At 44.8% G+C, this 17,120-nt stretch overlaps 1 protein-coding gene across 4 annotated transcripts in view; it reads right to left on the bottom strand.

The window, feature by feature from the left end:
• Positions 1-17,120, bottom strand: part of LOC140384513 (uncharacterized) — a 170,219-nt gene that overhangs the window by 52,236 nt on the left and 100,863 nt on the right. For 2 of the 4 annotated variants that reach the window (XM_072466270.1, XM_072466273.1), the window contains 3 exons: positions 14,327-14,508; positions 13,280-13,369; positions 12,573-12,723 (listed from right to left, as the gene is read on the bottom strand). In XM_072466270.1, coding sequence (XP_072322371.1) covers positions 12,573-12,723; positions 13,280-13,369; positions 14,327-14,508 — 423 coding nt within the window. The remainder of the gene's footprint in view (positions 1-12,572; positions 12,724-13,279; positions 13,370-14,326; positions 14,509-17,120) is intronic. The other 2 variants (XM_072466271.1, XM_072466272.1) reach the window with 2 other exon arrangements.

Here is a 17,120-nt window from a genome sequence, read left to right as displayed (position 1 = left end):
GCGGAGTCTGCACATCCTCCCCGTGTGTGCGTGGGTTTCCTCCCACAGTCCAAAGATGTGCAGGTTAGGTGGATTGGGCATGATAAATTGCCCTTAGTGTCCAAAATTGCCCTTAGTGTTGGGTGGGGTTACTGGGATAGGGTTGAGGTGTCGACCTTGGGTGGGGTGCTCTTTCCAAGAGCCGGTGCAGACTCGATGGGCCGAATGGCCTCCTTCTGCACTGTAAATTCTATGAAACTATGAAACCTTGTCCACATTCACCGCCCAATAATAATAAAACAAGTTTGGCAACGCCAATCCCCCCCTGCTGCCTCGGTAGCAGGGTCCTCCTCACCCTTGGGACCCTCCCCACCCATACAAAGTCCGAAATGATTGTGTCCACTTTCCGGAAAAAGGTCATTGGTATAAAGATCTGGAGAGCTTGAAAGATAAACAAGAACCGTGGCAGAATATTCATTTTCACCACTTGGCCCCGCCCTGCCAGCATTAAGTGCAGTGTATCCCACTTCTTAAGATCCTCCCTAGCCTCCTCCACCAGCTTTGTTGTATTCCACTTATAGAGCCCCGTCCATTCCCTCGCTACCTGAATCCCCAAATCCCTAAACCTATCCCTCGCTACCGTAAATTAGCTCTCTAAATCACACCCTCTAAATTAGCCCGCTATGCCAGCTCATTCACTGGGAATACCTCCCTTTTCCCTATATTCAGCTTGTAGCCTGAGAACCCTCCAAACCTCCCCAGTAAGCCCATAATCCTTCCCATACTCTCCAACGGATCCGAAACATACAGCAAGAGGTCATCGGCATAGAGCGACATCCGATGCTCCCTCTGTCCCCTCATAATTCCCCGCCACTCTGCCGACCCCCGAGAGACATCGCCAATGGCTCTATGACCAGCGCAAACAGTAGCGGTGACAGCAGACACCCCTGCCTCGTTTCCCTGTGTAAGTCAAAGCTTTGGGAGCTCATATCATTCATCCTCACCCTCGCCCTTGGTGCCACATACAGCAACCGTACCCATGCCATAAATCTCGGCCCAAACCCAAACCTTCCCAAAACCTCGAACAAATACCGCCACTCCACCCGATCAAATGCCTTCTCCGCGTCCACATACACCACCACCTTCGGTACCAGAGCCCCAGATGGATTCATCACCGCATTCAACAGCCATCTTATATTACTCGATAGCTGCCTGCCCTACACGAAGCCTGTTTGATCTTCTGCCACCACCCCCAGGACACACTCCTGCATCCACCCCGCCAACAACTTAGCCAATACTTTCACATCCGTGTTCAATAGTGATATAGGCCTATACGACCCACATTCCACCGGGTCCTTCCCCTTTTTCGGAATTAGTGTGATTACTTCCTGCGTCAACGTTTGTGATGCCAGGTCCGTCGCAAATTCCTTATAGAATTCCGCCGGGTACCCATCCGGCCCAGGGGCCTTCCCCAACTTTGTACCCCTGATACTATCCAGCACCTCCCTCAGCTCCAGGGCCTCCTCCAGCGCCTGCCTCTTTGTTTCCTCCACCTGGGGAAATTCCAGCTTGTCGAGAAACCACCCCATGTCCCCCTCCCCTCCTCCCAGGTCAGCCTCAAAGTCTCTGGCAGTACTCCCTAAATGCCTCATTTATCTTCCCTGGCTTGGACACCACATCCCCAGCACCAGTCCGTATCATCAATATTTCCCTGGATGCAGCCTGCCTCCGCAGCTGGTGCGCCAGCATGCGGCTCGCCTTCTCCCCATCCTCAGGTTGCACCCTCCCTTGCCCTACTGCCCTCCCTGCTGTCAGCCTGCCCCTGCAACTTTTTCCTCTTCGCCAATCCCTCCACCTCTTTTCCTTCTAGATGGTAATGGTCATGGGTTTGGAAGGTGCTGTCTAAGGAACCTGCAGTGCATCTTGCAGGTGGTCACACAACTGCCACTGTTCATTGTGATGGAGGATTTGAATGTTTGTGGAAGGGAGAGCAATCAACGGGTTGCTTTATCTTAGATGTTGTTCATGTGTTGCTGGAGCTGCACTAATGCAGGCAAGTAGAGAGTAATCCATTACACTCCTGACAATCCTTGTAGATGACAGACAGGACTCAGGGGTCAGGAGGTGAGTTACTAGGCATAGGATTCCTAGCCTTTGACCTGGCCTGATAGCCACAGTATTAATATGGTTAGTCCAGTTCAATTTCTGATCAATGGTAGAACAAAGAACAGTACAGCACAGGGACAGGCCCTTCAGCCTTCCAAGCCTGTGCCGATCATGATGCCTGTCTAAATTAAAACCGTCTGCACTTCTGGGGTCCATATCTCTCTATTCCCATCCTGTTCATGTATTTGCCAAGATGATTTTTAAACGTCGCTATCGTAACCCCAGGATGTTGATCGTGGGAGATGCTAATGCCAATGAATTCAAGGGGCGATGGCTCCTCTCTTGTAGGAGATAGTCATTGCCTGGCACTGGTGTAGTGCAAATGTAACTTGCCACTTGTCAGTCCGAGCCTAGATTTGTCCAGGTCTTGTGGCATTTGGACATGGACTGCTTCATTTTCTGAGAAGTCAATATTGGTACAGAACATTGTGCCGTCATCTGTGAACATCCCCGCTTCTGACCTTATGATGGAGGGCTGGTTAGTGATGAAGCAGCTGAAGATGGTTAGATTAGTACACTACCCTGAAGAACTCCTGCAGTGATGTTCTGGAGCTGAGATGATTGACTTCCAACCACCACAACCATCTTCCTTTGTATGAGGTATGACTCCAACCAGCAGAGAATTTCCCCCGGTTCCCATCAACTCCAATTTAGCTCAGGCTCCTTGATGCCACATGTGGTGAAGGGCAGTCACTCTCACCTCTGGCATTCATTTCTTTTGTCCATGTTTGAACTAAGGCTGTAACGAGGTCATGAGCTGTGACCCAAACTGAGCATCCGTGAGTAAGTACCGCTTGATAGCACTATTGACGACTCCTTCCACCACTTTGCTGATGATGCAGAGTAGACTGATGGGGCGGTAATTGGGTGGGTTGGATTTATCCTGTTTCTTGTGTACAGGGCAATTTTCCACATTGCTGGGTAGATGCCAGTGTTGTATCTGGACTGGAACAGCATGGCTTGGGGTGCAGAAAGTTCTGGTAAAATTATGATGTACATATTACACACATGTGCACACAGACACTGAAAGGGTAATTGTCTGAGAGGCATTTTCCCCCCTAAATGAATTTAGAGTGCCCAATTATTTTTATTCCAATTAAGGGGCAATTTAGCGTGGCCAGTCCACCTACCCTGCACGTCTTTTTGGGTTGTGGGGGAGACCCACGCAGACGCAAGGAGAATGTGCAAACTCCACACGGACAGTGACCCGGGACCGGGATTGAACCTGGGTCCTCGGCGCCGTGAGGCAGCAGTGCTAACCACTGCGCCACCGTGCTGCCCATCTGAAAGTCATTTTTAACAGAATTAATTTAATGAGTGAAGTTAGTGATTTGCCATCTGGAAAAATGTTCATTTTTGTTTGTTTATGCCATATATGTTTTTGCGAACATTACACATGGCCCTCAGTGAAGCTAAAAAATAATTTGAGCTCGTTTTGTTTTGTCGTATGATGGCTCCAGATTGCTTTGCCTTTTTTTGGATCATTTAATTGGATTTCTTTTCGTGTTTGTTACTTAAGAATTCCATAAGTTTCTTGTTGCCCCGAGATGGTGAGATACTTCTTGAATCAGTGTGAAGGTTCTGCAGCAGTTTGCTACAATTTAGTGGCCAGTGAGGCTAGTGGTTAAGGGCAGTGAGACAGTAAGGATTTTATGAGAATCTGATCTTCAGGATAATTTTTACTGATGCTAGTCTTTTGATTCCAGATTTTTAAAACCAAATTTAAATTGTTAGTGGTGAGGACCACATTAAAACCCAATTTTGTTCACATAGTCAGACTCAGTATGTTTTGAGATTAATAATCTGGAACTAATGTTGCACCCACACCGGCTACCAGAAAATAACCAAACTATCCAATCATTCAAGTCAAACATAGGCATGAGTGAATAGGTTTATGATAGCTCTATTTACAAGTGGTGAAATCTCCCTTAACCAGTCAGATTTTGAGCAGCACCTTCAGCCCCACTTTCACTGAATGCAACCAGAGATGTACAGTAATTCCTCATTTAATATTGACTCAAGTCATGTTTCTTTATAACGTTGCTGACAAAAGGAACATACATCCTTTCAACATTGCCAAGTTCACTATAACGTTGTTTACATGATTTGCTTTCCTTGCTGTCACACAGACAAGATGCAACAAATGGACCTTAAACTAAAGTTCTTGCCCTCCACAAGTCACTGCCAGAAGGACCACCCAGTAACATGTGCCCGGTAGTCGGGGCAACCTTTCAGGTACTATGCTGGCCCCTCACCCTCGCTCTCACCACTGAAGTCCCCAGTGTCAACCACCATCACTGGAAACTCTTGAGCTGCCCATCTACCCTTGCTTTCTACCCCCATCCGCTTTTACCACTCAAGCCCCTGGTGTCTGCCACCATCACCAGATATGCTTTCCACTGCTTCAACTGGTACTATCTCCTGCCGCTAGATGGAGCCAACTCACTCAAAACTAGGTGGCTGATGAGTAATCTTGTTTGAATTTATACTTTTTAAATTTATAAATTTATTTTATTTCTGGATCGCTAAACCAGAACAAAAGTTTTTGAATGTTAGCTGCCCAGTAAAACAATTAATTGGGGGCCCTCTGTCTGTACCTTTGGAACAGAACTCTACCGATTCCACCCAAATAAAAGAGGATATCAGTTTGTTGATCTTGATAAAAAAGGATTTGAGGAGAAAAATGGGGAGACACTGAAAGAAAAAGAAAAACCTTGGGATTACATTCCACCTCTGCAAATCTGCTTTGATGCTGTTAATCAGACTGGTGTAATTTAACCTATGAAGTGAGGCTCAGTTATGGGCCACCTGGACCCCCAGATGGTGTACACTCGTCTTAGCAAGGCGAAAAGGTAACATTCCCAGTTGCGCTCACCTTCCGCAGGGTTAACCAGGAAACAGTCACTCAAGTCCAAGTTCAATTTGTACCCAAAAAAGGAGCCTACAGCGTTAAGAAATTTCATTATGTCGTCTATGGAGGGGGCTGGATGCATAGGTCGTCCATGTAAAGGGACACCCGAAGCTCCACCCCTCCCCGACTAATCCCCCTCCATTTACTGGATGACCTCAGCACTATAACGGGCGGCTCTATTGCCAGAACAAACAGGAGTGGGGACAATGGACAGCATCACCTCGGAAAATAATTAGAGTTCAAGTCGTTCATGCGGACACTGGCAGTGGGGGCCTTATACGACGAGTCCAAGAAATAAATTTGTGGCCAAATCTGAATCTCCCAAGAATCTCAAATAAATACTCTGATTCCACTCTACCAAATGCCTTTTCAGCATGAGGTACTATCAACTCAGTTTCGGGCACGGAGGAGAGAAAGGGACAACATTTAACGGCGTATACTGACTGAAATTCATGAAGCTAGTTTGATCCTCTGAACTTAAGTTTGGGAGGCAAGGCTTCAGCCGAAGCGCCAGCACGTTAGGGAGCAGCTTGACATCCACTTTCTGAAGCAAAATAGGATGGCATAAACCAAACTGTTGCGTCTTTGTCCCTCTTAAGAAGCACGGAAATAGAGGCTTGAGTGAAGGTTGGGGGCAACAACCCTCGGATCGGGAATCCTTGAATGTGTTCAAAATCAAAGGCACAAGCTGCTCCGAGAACCTCTTGTAGATATCAACTGGAAAGCCAGGACAGCCATCCAGCCACAAGGCGACTAGCCTTCCACCTGTATTCATAAAAAGTGCCCTTTGAGCTTCATAGTTGACTTACTGCCCTGATAGTCGACAAGAGTTCAAAGTAGGTTTGCAGTTTTATCTACTTGCCAGTGGGAACATGCGAGTACAGGTGATCCACCTCCAGAATGGAGTCCACCGGCCTCTGCAGCTCCAACCTCATTGTCCTCAACAAATGCACTCTGTAGGAGACCATTCCCCCTGAGGACTGCTTTAAGAGCCTCCCAAAATGTGGAGGGTGAGATTGATCCACATTTGTTAAATTTTATATAGTCCTCTATCTATGGCAGTGGATATACGCTCACAAAATATTTTATCCGCTAACAATGTTGTGTCTAATCTCCAGGGTGGATGTTGGGTGGGGCCAGACTCCAGCAACAAATAAATAAGGTGCTGGGCTTGATCAAAAATAACAATTGCTGAGTATTCTGCCGCCACCATTGAAGGGAGGAGAAACCTCTCTAAAACCCCCCAATAAATCAATATGCGAATATACTCGGTGGACATGTGAAAAAACAAAAAGTCCTTATTGCTTGGCGCAAGAGCACCAAGGATCTACCCCCACCCCCATCTGCGTCACGAAAGACGACAAAGCCTTGGCCATCCCCAATGGAGCAAGAGATTTTGGTTTGGAACGATCCAATCTCGGGTCCAAGACGCAATTCAAGTCCCCACCTAAAATAAACTGACGGGAGTCTAAATTGGGGAGAGGAGCCAGCAGGGAATCCATAAAATTTGTCTCATTCCAATTGGAGGTGTAAATGTTAACCATGACAACAGGGGAGTTCACCAGGGAGCCATAGATGATAACATATTGACCGTTGGTTGGCTATAATCTGAGGCGGAACAAAGGAATATTTAAAAGGTAAAGCAAAAAGATCCACCCAAGATGCCCAACAAATCAAGTCAAAAGACTGGACAAAGAAAAATCAACAGACAGTCAGCAAACTACCCCAACCCCTCCCCCAATGCATCGCCATTGAATGTGACCACACCCAAGAACAAATAGGAGTGAGGCAAATTCCAACATACCCACATACTATAGCCTACGTTTAACAAACCCAAACAGGAACTCCAAAGCTCATTATCTTAAAAACAAAAATACTTAAATGAGCTGCAGTAAGGTGGCACAGTGGTTAGCACTGCTGTCTCATGGTGCCGAGGACCCGGGTTCGATCCTGGCCCCAGGTCACTGTCCGTGAGGAGTTTGCACATTCTCCTCTTGTCTGCGAGAGTATCAGGCCCACAAACCAAAGATGTACAGGGTAGGTGAATTGGCCACGCTAAATTGCCCCTTAATTGGAAAAAGAATTAGGCACTTTAAATTTATTTTTTTTAAAGCCTCTAAAACCGCTCCCTCCTAACTCCTTAGTTAGCAGGGAGACTCCCAACTGGAGAAAGTGAAAAATAGATATAAACAAAATACTGAAACCCCATTTAACTTGCACGCCGAAAGGAAGCTATATATTAATACAACGAATAGGACCCCACATAGTGCAAAACCTCAATTCTACTCAAGAACTTTAATAACTCAACCCAAATAAGAACAAGAAAAAACAAGAACAAACATGAAATCCCAACTATGTAACAATGGAACTTGCCCACCAACAGAGCTGAAAACCCAATTATCACACGTCCTACTTGTGTCTTTTAACAGAAGAGTCTGCCTCTCCCGGCTCGTCAAAGAAAATAGTCTTTTCCCTCAAATGTTACTCTGAGATGAGTTAGGTAGATCAACCCGAACTGGACTCCACTCTTAAAAAGGATGGCCGGGTGCAGCACGGTGGCGCAGTGGTTAGCATTGCTGCCTCACGGCGCCGAGGTCCCAGGTTCGATTCCGGCTCTGGTGCACTGTCCGTGTGAAGTTTGCAGATTCTCCTCGTGTTTGCGTGGGTTTCGCCCCCACAACTCAAAGATGTGGGGGTTAATGGGTGTTTCTCTGGCTGGCAATCAGTAGCTAGTGGTGTCCCTCAGGGATCAGTGTTTGGTCGACAATTGTTCACAATTTACATAGATGATTTGGACCAAGTGCAATGTGTCCAAGTTTGCAGATGACACCGAGATGAGTGGTAAAGCAAAAAATGTAGAGGATACTGGCAGTCTGCAGAGGGATTTGGATAATTTGAGTGACTGGGCTAGGGTCTGGCAGATGGAATACAATGTTGACAAATGTTTGGTTATCCATTTTGGTAGGAATAACAGCAAAAGGGATTATTATTTAAATGATAAAATATTAAAACATGCTGCTGTGCAGAGGGACCTGGGTGTCCCAGTGCATGAGTCGCAAAAAGTTGGTTCACAGGTGCAACAGGTAATTAAGAAGGCGAATGGAGTTTTGTCCTTCATTACTAGAGGGATGGAGTTTAAGACTAGGGAGGTTATGCTGCAATTGTATAAGGTGTTAGTGAGGCCACACCTGGAGCAGTGTGTTCAGTTTTGGTCTCCTTACCTGAGAAAGGACGAACTGGCGCTGGAGGGTGTGCAGAGGAGATTCACGAGGTTAATCCCAGAGTTTAGGGCGGTTGGATTACGAGGAGAGGTTGAGTAGACTGGGACTGCACTTGTTGGAATTTAGAAGGATGCGTCTTGGGGGCAAAGCCTCAAAATAAGGGGAAGTAGATTTAGGACTGAGCTTAGGAGGAACTTCTTCAGCCAAAGTGTTGTGAATCTATGGAATTCTCTGCCCAGTGAAGCAGTTGAGGCTCCTTCATTAAATGTTTTCAAGATAGATAGTTTTTTGAAGAATAAAGGAATAAAGGGTTATGGTGTTCGGGCGGGAAAATGGAGCTAAGTCCACAAAAGATTAGCCATGATCTCGTTGAATGACGGAGTAGGCTCGAAGGGCCAGATGGCCTACTCCTGCTCCTAGTTACTATGTTCTTATGTGCAGGGTAGGTGGATTGATCACGCTAAATTGCCCCTTAATTGGAAAAAATGAATTGGATATTCTAAATTTATTTTTAAAAAAGGATGACCTTGAACATGGCCCCTTTCTTTGCTAACTCCGCACCCATGTCCTGATAAAACCTGATTGACTGGCCTTCCCATTTAAAATCACAGTGTTCCTATGGCCATCACAAAACTCTCTCCTTTTCTTTAAAGCTGTGGAACCTCACTATCACCGCACGCGGTGGGTCTTCAGGGTGAGGCTTCGGCCAAAACGTGCGATGGGCTCAGTCCAATTCAGGTGGGATGTAAATTGACCCTCACCCACCATTCTGCACAACATGTCTGAGAAGTGTTCCGTGGGCCTTGGGCCCTCAATCACCTCCACATCCGGATATGTTGCCTCCTGAACCTGTTTTCTAGGCCATTCAGCTTGGCTCTCAGCGACATATTCGTTTAGGTCACAAAAGACAGTTTGGATTCCAGCAATTTGGTTGCTGTGGTCCGATAAGGCCACTTCCATATTTTTGAGTGTAGCTCCCTGGACTTCAACGGTCTGATTAGTTTTCCCCAGAGCCGCTTGAATAGCCAAAACCTCTTCAATCGATTTTTAAAAAAAGTCTTCCGACAAAATTCGGCGATGATTTTCAAATTATTTCGCCATAGTATTATAAAGCACCCCGGTCATTAGTGGAGTGGACAGAGAATCAGAAACTGACTCTGCCACTTTATTTGCCGTTGAGGTCTGCGAAGCCTCAGACTCTGTCAACGGGTTTCTGCTACCAGATTTCTTTTCCCTGATTTTTGGGGCGTTTCAGTCATAAAAGACCGCTATTCCTATAACTATGTGGGTTTTGGAAGAATAAACAATCCGTGACACCAAGAAAAGGGGCAAAAAGTACAGTGCTCCAGCAGGAGCCACTACATGTGCACCTTCCCCCTGGAAATGATGATGGTGATTGCCACTAAGAAGTTGTGTTAGTCACTGGGAGTTTGAATCCAGTGATCAGTATTTTGATGGCTGATTCATTCAACTGTACAGTGTTAGATAGCTGTTGCACTCCCATAGTGTGGCGGATGGATTGCCTTGACTGCTATCTGGAATCTCTCAATGAGGTAAATTGGTGGACGGTGAAGGAGTAAGGAAGCTTCACCTGTTTCAGGTTTGGGGATGATAACACGCCAATGTCTCCAAAAGGATAGTGCAAGATAGCTGGGATCAATCACTCCATCAGTATTGATGTGGTCTGTAGCGAGATACGTCTATTGTTGAACAGATCTTTGATGAAAATGCACAGATTAAGCTAGACATGGAGAATGACAGAGCAATTGCGTTTGGGGAAACCATAGACCTACATTTTACTCAGTCAGGCCATTACTGCCTTCCATTAAGAAAGCCAAATATTTCTCATTAAAAAAAAAAATCAAGCAGTCATGATGTCTTCTGGGGATAAAAGTTTGGTGGGCAAGATGATGATTATTTGGAAATTACATAGACAATCTGCATACCCAGCACCACAAACACTAAAAGCTCAACTGCAGGATACTGAAATGGTTGATAAGGAATATAAACACCTATTGAGCAGGTCGTGCTCCAACATGACATTTGTGTTAAATATCAAAGGACACCACCAACTCCTTTCTGTGAGCCTGCCACTTGCCAGGGAATTCAAAGGTGTAGATGCAATGGACTTAGAAGCATGGGACAAGGATCAAGACTTTCGTTTTGTTACACTTTGTTGATATTGTGCCTGTCTATGGTAAACATGGTAATGACAAACGGACCATTGGAGAAATGGGTGGGTACCAGATTAGGAACGTCACCAAAATTCCTGGCTGATAAGGCACGGTAATTTGCAGATGAGGAATTTCAGGTCTCGTGAAAATTTGAATATTATAGGTATGCAAACTGCGGCTCCATTCAGTAATGGTTTGTGCAAGACGAATCATGCAGTGAAAAACAACTTGCTGCATAAGATACTGTCTGAACAGCCAAATTGCAAATAACACTGGTGTGGGCAGCACATGCAAATCCTTCTTTGCAAATAGTTGGGCAGCATAGCCTTGTACTGGTGAGTGGACAGAAGGAATCCAAAGTTGCCTTAAGTGCTCTCAGATGCTCCCCCTCTCTTAAAGGCAATACCAACAGTTCAGTTTTTTCCACCCATTTAAATGTCTTGCTTGCAGGCAGGAAAGCTTTAATCAAGTTTGACGTTTCCAAAAAAAATTAGGAGGTATTGCGACACCACATAAGACCATCAAGGTAGAATTTACTTTGGGAATTCTGGTTTATTATCATAGAGGGAATGGAAAGACCCAGGGCAAGTTCTAGGACGTGAAGGGAAAACTGTCATTAATCACCATGGGAATTAAATAGTAAACACTCATTCTTCATGGGTCATTAGGATGAATTATGAATTTGCGAATACTAGCAATGTGCATTGCATACTCATATTTTATGGGGCAAAGCTAGATGGACAAGATATAATGGATCAGGAGTTAGCTATCCATAGAAAAATCTATTGCGACAAACAGGAAGGGGCTATTTTGCCCAGAGGTCAGCTGCCAAGTGGGTTCCCGGGTATCGGATCATCCAGATATCTGGAGCTGCAATAGTGGGATGGGCAGGAAAATCTACTGGAACATAAGAATTGACTGAATGTCCAGGGTGATGGGCAATCAGCGATGGGAAAATTTGAGTGTATGAATGGAAAATAAAGAAGTGCAGCCAAAGTTTTAGTAACGGGTCAGGTAATCAATCCCGGGTGAGGAAACATTCACTTACAATGGATCGGGCCTCTGACAGGGTAAGCAGGAGTTCTGACAGTGGGAGTCCAGAAAGACTTAATCAGACAAGTAAAGGGTCGCAAATTAGGTGGCACAGTAGTTAGAACTGCTGCCTCACAGCGCCAGGAACCAGAGTTCGATTCTGGCCTTCGGCGACTTTCTGTTTGGAGTTTGCACACTCTCCCAGTGTCTGCGTGAATTTCCTTTGGATGCTCCGGTTTCCTCCCACAGTCCAAAGATGTGCAGGTATGGTGGATTGGCCATGTTAAATTGCCCGTAGTATCCAAAGCTGTGCCGGTTAGGTGAGACAGAGGTGGGGTTAGAGGGATCTGGTGGGAGAGTGGGCCTAGGTAGGGTGTTCTTTCAGAGGGTCATTGGCTATCTTCTGCATTGTAGGGATTCTATGGAAGACAGAGTAGTGTGGAGAATGCTAAACCATTACAACAAAGTAGCAGAAACAGGAGTGCCCATAGCCGAAGGGTTTTCTAACAGCTGACAAGTGAGGGGGCTTGATGTGTATTCAGAGATCCCAAATTGGGTTCAGCCAGTGTTATTGAGGACCTGGGTAGAGGGCTCTTTCGGAGGGTTGCTGCAGACATGATGGGCAGAATGGCCTCTTTAGGGATAGGGATCTATAGGGATTCTATAATTACAAAACAGATATGAGGCAGAGAAAAAAGACTGGCTGCACAGAGCGAGAGTTCACCTAAGGGAATGGTTCCAAGGTGCTAAAACCAAGAAACATGAAAAAAACTAACAGAAGAATTATCTGAACATACTGCAAACTAGCGGAACTTCATGTAGAATGTGCTTTTTGTGTTCACTTGTTTCCTGTTTCATATAAAATGACACTTGGAAATTATGTTAAGAGTGTTTTTAATGAGTCAATGTGCTGCATATTTATGATGTTAGAGCACAGCAAATTGTGTTACCTTAAATATCTTTACAAGCCTTAATTATGGATGAAGAAAATTGACTTACTCTGACCTACAAAAAAAGAGCATTCTGAATTTCCACAATATTTAATCAAAACATAAACCATGCAGAAATTACCTAATTGGAAATGCTTACCTTGTCGGGCAAGAATTTTTCCTTCTTCTTCAATATGCTTAATTTCTTGTGGCGTATACAGACCCTGTGCTGCCAGGTAGTACCCATCTTTCATTCTCTTTTCCCCCAGTTTACCAAACACAGTCTGCCTCTGCTTCAAAAGAGAAGAAAACTGGAAAATCAGAGAAGTCTTGGGTCAAAAAACACAATATCGGACTGATTTAGAAAACACTCTATTAGCTGAGTTCCACTATTAGGTTAGAAGCAACACTTAATTTGTAGTGCACACAACCTTATTTAGTTGATTGTTTTTCTGAGGGGACAGTTCACCTCTCTTTTGCTAGCGCTTACAACGTACAACATTTGGAATTTCTAGAAACAGTAAACTTGATGCTAGTACCAGTACATGCCTGACATCCATTCTAGCTGAATATTTTTTCCCAGTGCTACACATAACCATAAATCGCGGAAGGTTTAAGCAGTGAGCAGAAAGGGTGTAGCAAGCTCCTGATTAGAACCAAATCCCTTTGGGATGGGACATAAGCACAAACTCAGGAAACTAGTGGTAACTGAGAAGGAAAACAGGGGGAGCTGATTATTCCAGGCCACCCACCCATATGCTCTAACTAATGAAAACGGCCTTGACACAGGCAAGGTTAAGTTGCTTTGTCCACTTTCTTGGCCGAATGTTTCAAAAGAATGGTGGGAATAAAATAAAGATTACTTACCAGTTCTTCTTGCTGAGTACGTTTCACAAGTAGACGATCAGAGGCTCTGCGAGGAACAATTTCTGCATATTTCTTCTGTAACTGCTTTTCCTGAGAACAGAAGAAAACTTAAGTGTGTAACAATTTATGATAACCGCAAGATTATTCCATAGTGTCACAAAATAGCAATTTCTCAGCGGGGAATTGGGGTGGGATCAATATCTGATTTTGAAAAAAACATATACACGCTTGCAAGTTAAATCCGGTTGACATTTGCCAGTATGAATTAGAATAGAAACTGCCAATGTAGACTGGCTATATTGCAATTACAGACCACCACTATTGGTGGCACTATACTGCCTAAGTATTGTATCCCCAGCTTCTCAGACTGTATGTTGAAATTCCTCTGCACCAAATCTATCACTTCACCCTTCTGTTTGCCAATTTTTGCTGTCCAGGTATAAATTCAAAATCAATGCATAACTAAAAGGAAGGACAGGACTATTGACATTAAAATGGGGATTGAATCGTATCTATGCAGCATATGCCTGCTATTCCCGACCTTTTAATTCCACTTTGACTGACTATTACGCTTTGGTCTCAACTCCATTTGTGCAGTGCCATGGCCAATTGACCATTAATAAAATTAAAAATCTGTCTTCCATTAACTTAAAAAAAAGACCAAATTGAAATGAAGTTTTTTTTGAAGCACCAAATCCAAACTTGCAAGAAATGAACTAACTTTTTTGAGTATAGAAAGATAAGCCTAGCAGAGCAGCTAATCAAGTTACATGGATTGAGTAAACTGATTAGGTCACCTAGATACTTCATGTGATTTGTTGATGTGTATGATGTATATAATGTAAGGGACCACAAGCTACCATTAGGTTGGTCTTTGGCAAAGTCAAAAGGTGCACATTTTTTAGGCACACTATCAGAAAGGCTTTAAAAAAAAAAAAAAGTTGGTCTTGCTGACTTGCCACTGCCGCCCTGGGACCATCTCTCTCTAAATTAATTTCCGAACAATAACAACGTCCTGTCTGAAACAGGACCAACTTCATAACTGACCTTCTGTATAATCAGATTGCTGATTTCGGGAATGAAGTTCTCAGTCAAAATTTTGTACAGCTTCCGCTCTTTTGAACATTGGCTTTCCCCAAAACCATCGGTTAGATGCTGCCATTCTTCCAAAGTGTGACAGACAAGAGACCAAGTACTCCATTCTTCTAGGTGCACCTTCACTGGAGAAACTAGTGCCAGAAATTAAACAAAAAGAGGGAGTTCGCATCAGCTGCAGTGATAGCTATAATGAAATGCTGCGATCACTAAACCCCCAGGAACAGAAATCACAGGACAAAATATATTCAAATTATGCTAATGTTTATATAACTTTAATCTCACTACCTGAAGTGGTGTCACACAGATAAAAAGCATTCAAAACATAATGTATAAACTGAAAGTTTATAAAAATTAAATCAAATCCATCTTTTCCTAGCTCTTGAACTTTACGTAAGCCTGTCAGAATTTATAGTAAAGGTAAGATTTATTCCCTTGATGTTTTATCCCTTTGAAAAACAACCTACTGAGGATGATCAAATTTGGTGGAACTAAATTGCTGTTAAAAATGCCATTTCATGTAACATTTCATATATCTGATACATGACCTGCATTCCAAAACCAGAAAGAAAACTTTTTTTTTTTTTTTTAAATTGAGCAACAGGCTCCCAAACATTAAAAAAAAAGGTGGCTTCCCCCTCCAATCAATGAACACCTCTCACCCACTGTATTAGGACGTTTTTGATTGTTTTCAGAACAGGAAACTGTACAGGCTGCAAGGCAGTAAAATCTGATCATATCTGCTTCTGTGTACTTGGTGGAAATAAAGCCACTTAATGATCCAAACCAAGTCTCATCTAAATCCACCTCTGAAAAAAGTGCAGATTCAAAAGACACAAACCTGGTCCAGACCACAAGTGGTTTCCATTGTTAACACCCTGAGTCCCTCTATTATAGAAGTAGATATAGGGCAGTGAGAGTCAACTCCCATAAAAGTAGCAGTGACACACAAGAAAATCAATCTAGAGTGATAGGTACCACTGACAAGTGTTCAAGTCACTGTGACTAATAACTTGTAATTGGCACACAAATATGTAATGGTTTCATTAACATAGTGGTACTTTAAGGTTGACAAAATTGGTCACTTATCTTTTGAAATCTTTTAAATTGAAATCACAAATTACTGTATTAATTTCTATCGAAGCGAGTGGGATGGTTGCCATTCCGGGTAGCGACAACTCATTTTAGGTATTTGGGGGTGCAGGTGGCACTGCATTGGGCACAACTTCACAAGCTAAATTTCACGAGCCAGGTGGGGAGGGTGTAGGACTTGGCAAGGTGGGACAGTCTTCCCTTGTCGCTGGCAGGTTAGGTGCAGGCAGTAAAAATGAACATTTTGCCATGGTTTCTGTTCCAGTGTCTGCCGATCTTTTTGCCAAAGTCATTCTTTTGAGTGGTGGACAGACTGGTCTCGTGGGCGGCACGGTTAGCACAGTTGCTTCACAGCTCCAGGGTCCCAGGTTCGATTCCTGGCTTGGGTCACTGTCTGTGCGGAGTCTGCACGTTCTCCATGTGACTGCGTGGGTTTCCTCCGGGTTCTCCGGTTTCCTCCCACATTCCAAAGATATGCAGGTTAGGTGGATTGGCCATGCTAAATTGCCCTTAGTGGGGTTACTGGGTTACAGGGATAGGGTGGAGGCGTGGGCTTAGGTGGGGTGCTCTTTCCAAGGGCCGGTGCAGACTCGATGGGCCGAATGGCTTCCTTCTGCACTGTAAATTCTATGATCTATGATCGTTGTTTGTATGGGCAGGGAAGGTAGCCAGATAAAGAAGGCCGTACCCAAAGGGGTGGCAGTCAGGGAGCTTGGCCCTTCCGAACCTTTTACACTAATAATGGGCAGCGAATGCGGAGAAGATGCAGAGCTGGAATAAGAAGACGGAAGCTTTGTGGATGTGGATGGAGGCAGGCTTTTATAAAGAGTCGGGGTTGCGGGTGCTGGCAACGGCGTCGTTATCGTTAGCCCTGCGGATGTATTCAGGTAATCCTGTAGTGTTAGCCACGCTGAAGATTTGGGGGCAATTCTGACAGCATTTCAAGTGAGGGCAGGTTCGAGAGTGATGCCAATGAGAGGGAATCATGGGTTCCAGGGAGGATGAAGACATCCTGAGATGGGAGGAGAGTGGGGTAAAAGAGATGAAGGATCTGTTTCTGGAGGGGTGGTTCGCATGTTTGGAGGAGCTGGGGGTGAAGTAAGTGCTCCAGCGGGACGAGGCTTCAGGTATATGCAGGTGCGGAATTTCACTAGAAATGTCTTCCCGAACTTTCCTTTGGCACCATCCTCTTGGTTGCTGGAGTACGTGCTGTCGGTGTGTGTGTGTGTTGGAAGCTGGGGTGGGGGGGGGGGGGGGGGGGGGAGAGAGAGAGGAGAGAGGAGAGAGAGAGAGAGAGAGAAGAGTGAGAGAAATTGAAGCAATATTGGGGGTCATTTTTCAGCACCATGTGGACTTGGAACCGGGTCCCCTGGAGGCAATATTTGGGGTGTCATAGATACATACAGTGCAGAAGGAGGCCATTCGGCCCATCGAGTCTGCACCAACCTCCTTAAGCCCTCACTTCCACCCTATTCCTATATCCACTAACCCCTCCTAACCTTTTTGGACACTAAGGGCAATTTAGCATGGCCAATCCTCCTAACCTTGCAGGTCTTTGGACTGTGGGAGGAAACCGGAGCACCCGAAGGAAACCCACGCAGACACGGGGAGAACGTGCAGACTCTGTACAGACAGTGACCCAGCGGGGGATCGA

The sequence above is a fragment of the Scyliorhinus torazame genome, chromosome 10 (genome assembly GCF_047496885.1).
Source record: "Scyliorhinus torazame isolate Kashiwa2021f chromosome 10, sScyTor2.1, whole genome shotgun sequence".
NCBI classification, from domain to species: Eukaryota; Metazoa; Chordata; class Chondrichthyes; order Carcharhiniformes; family Scyliorhinidae; genus Scyliorhinus; species Scyliorhinus torazame.
Note: the sequence above shows the minus strand (reverse complement) of the source record. Positions and strands in the feature narration are given on the sequence as shown.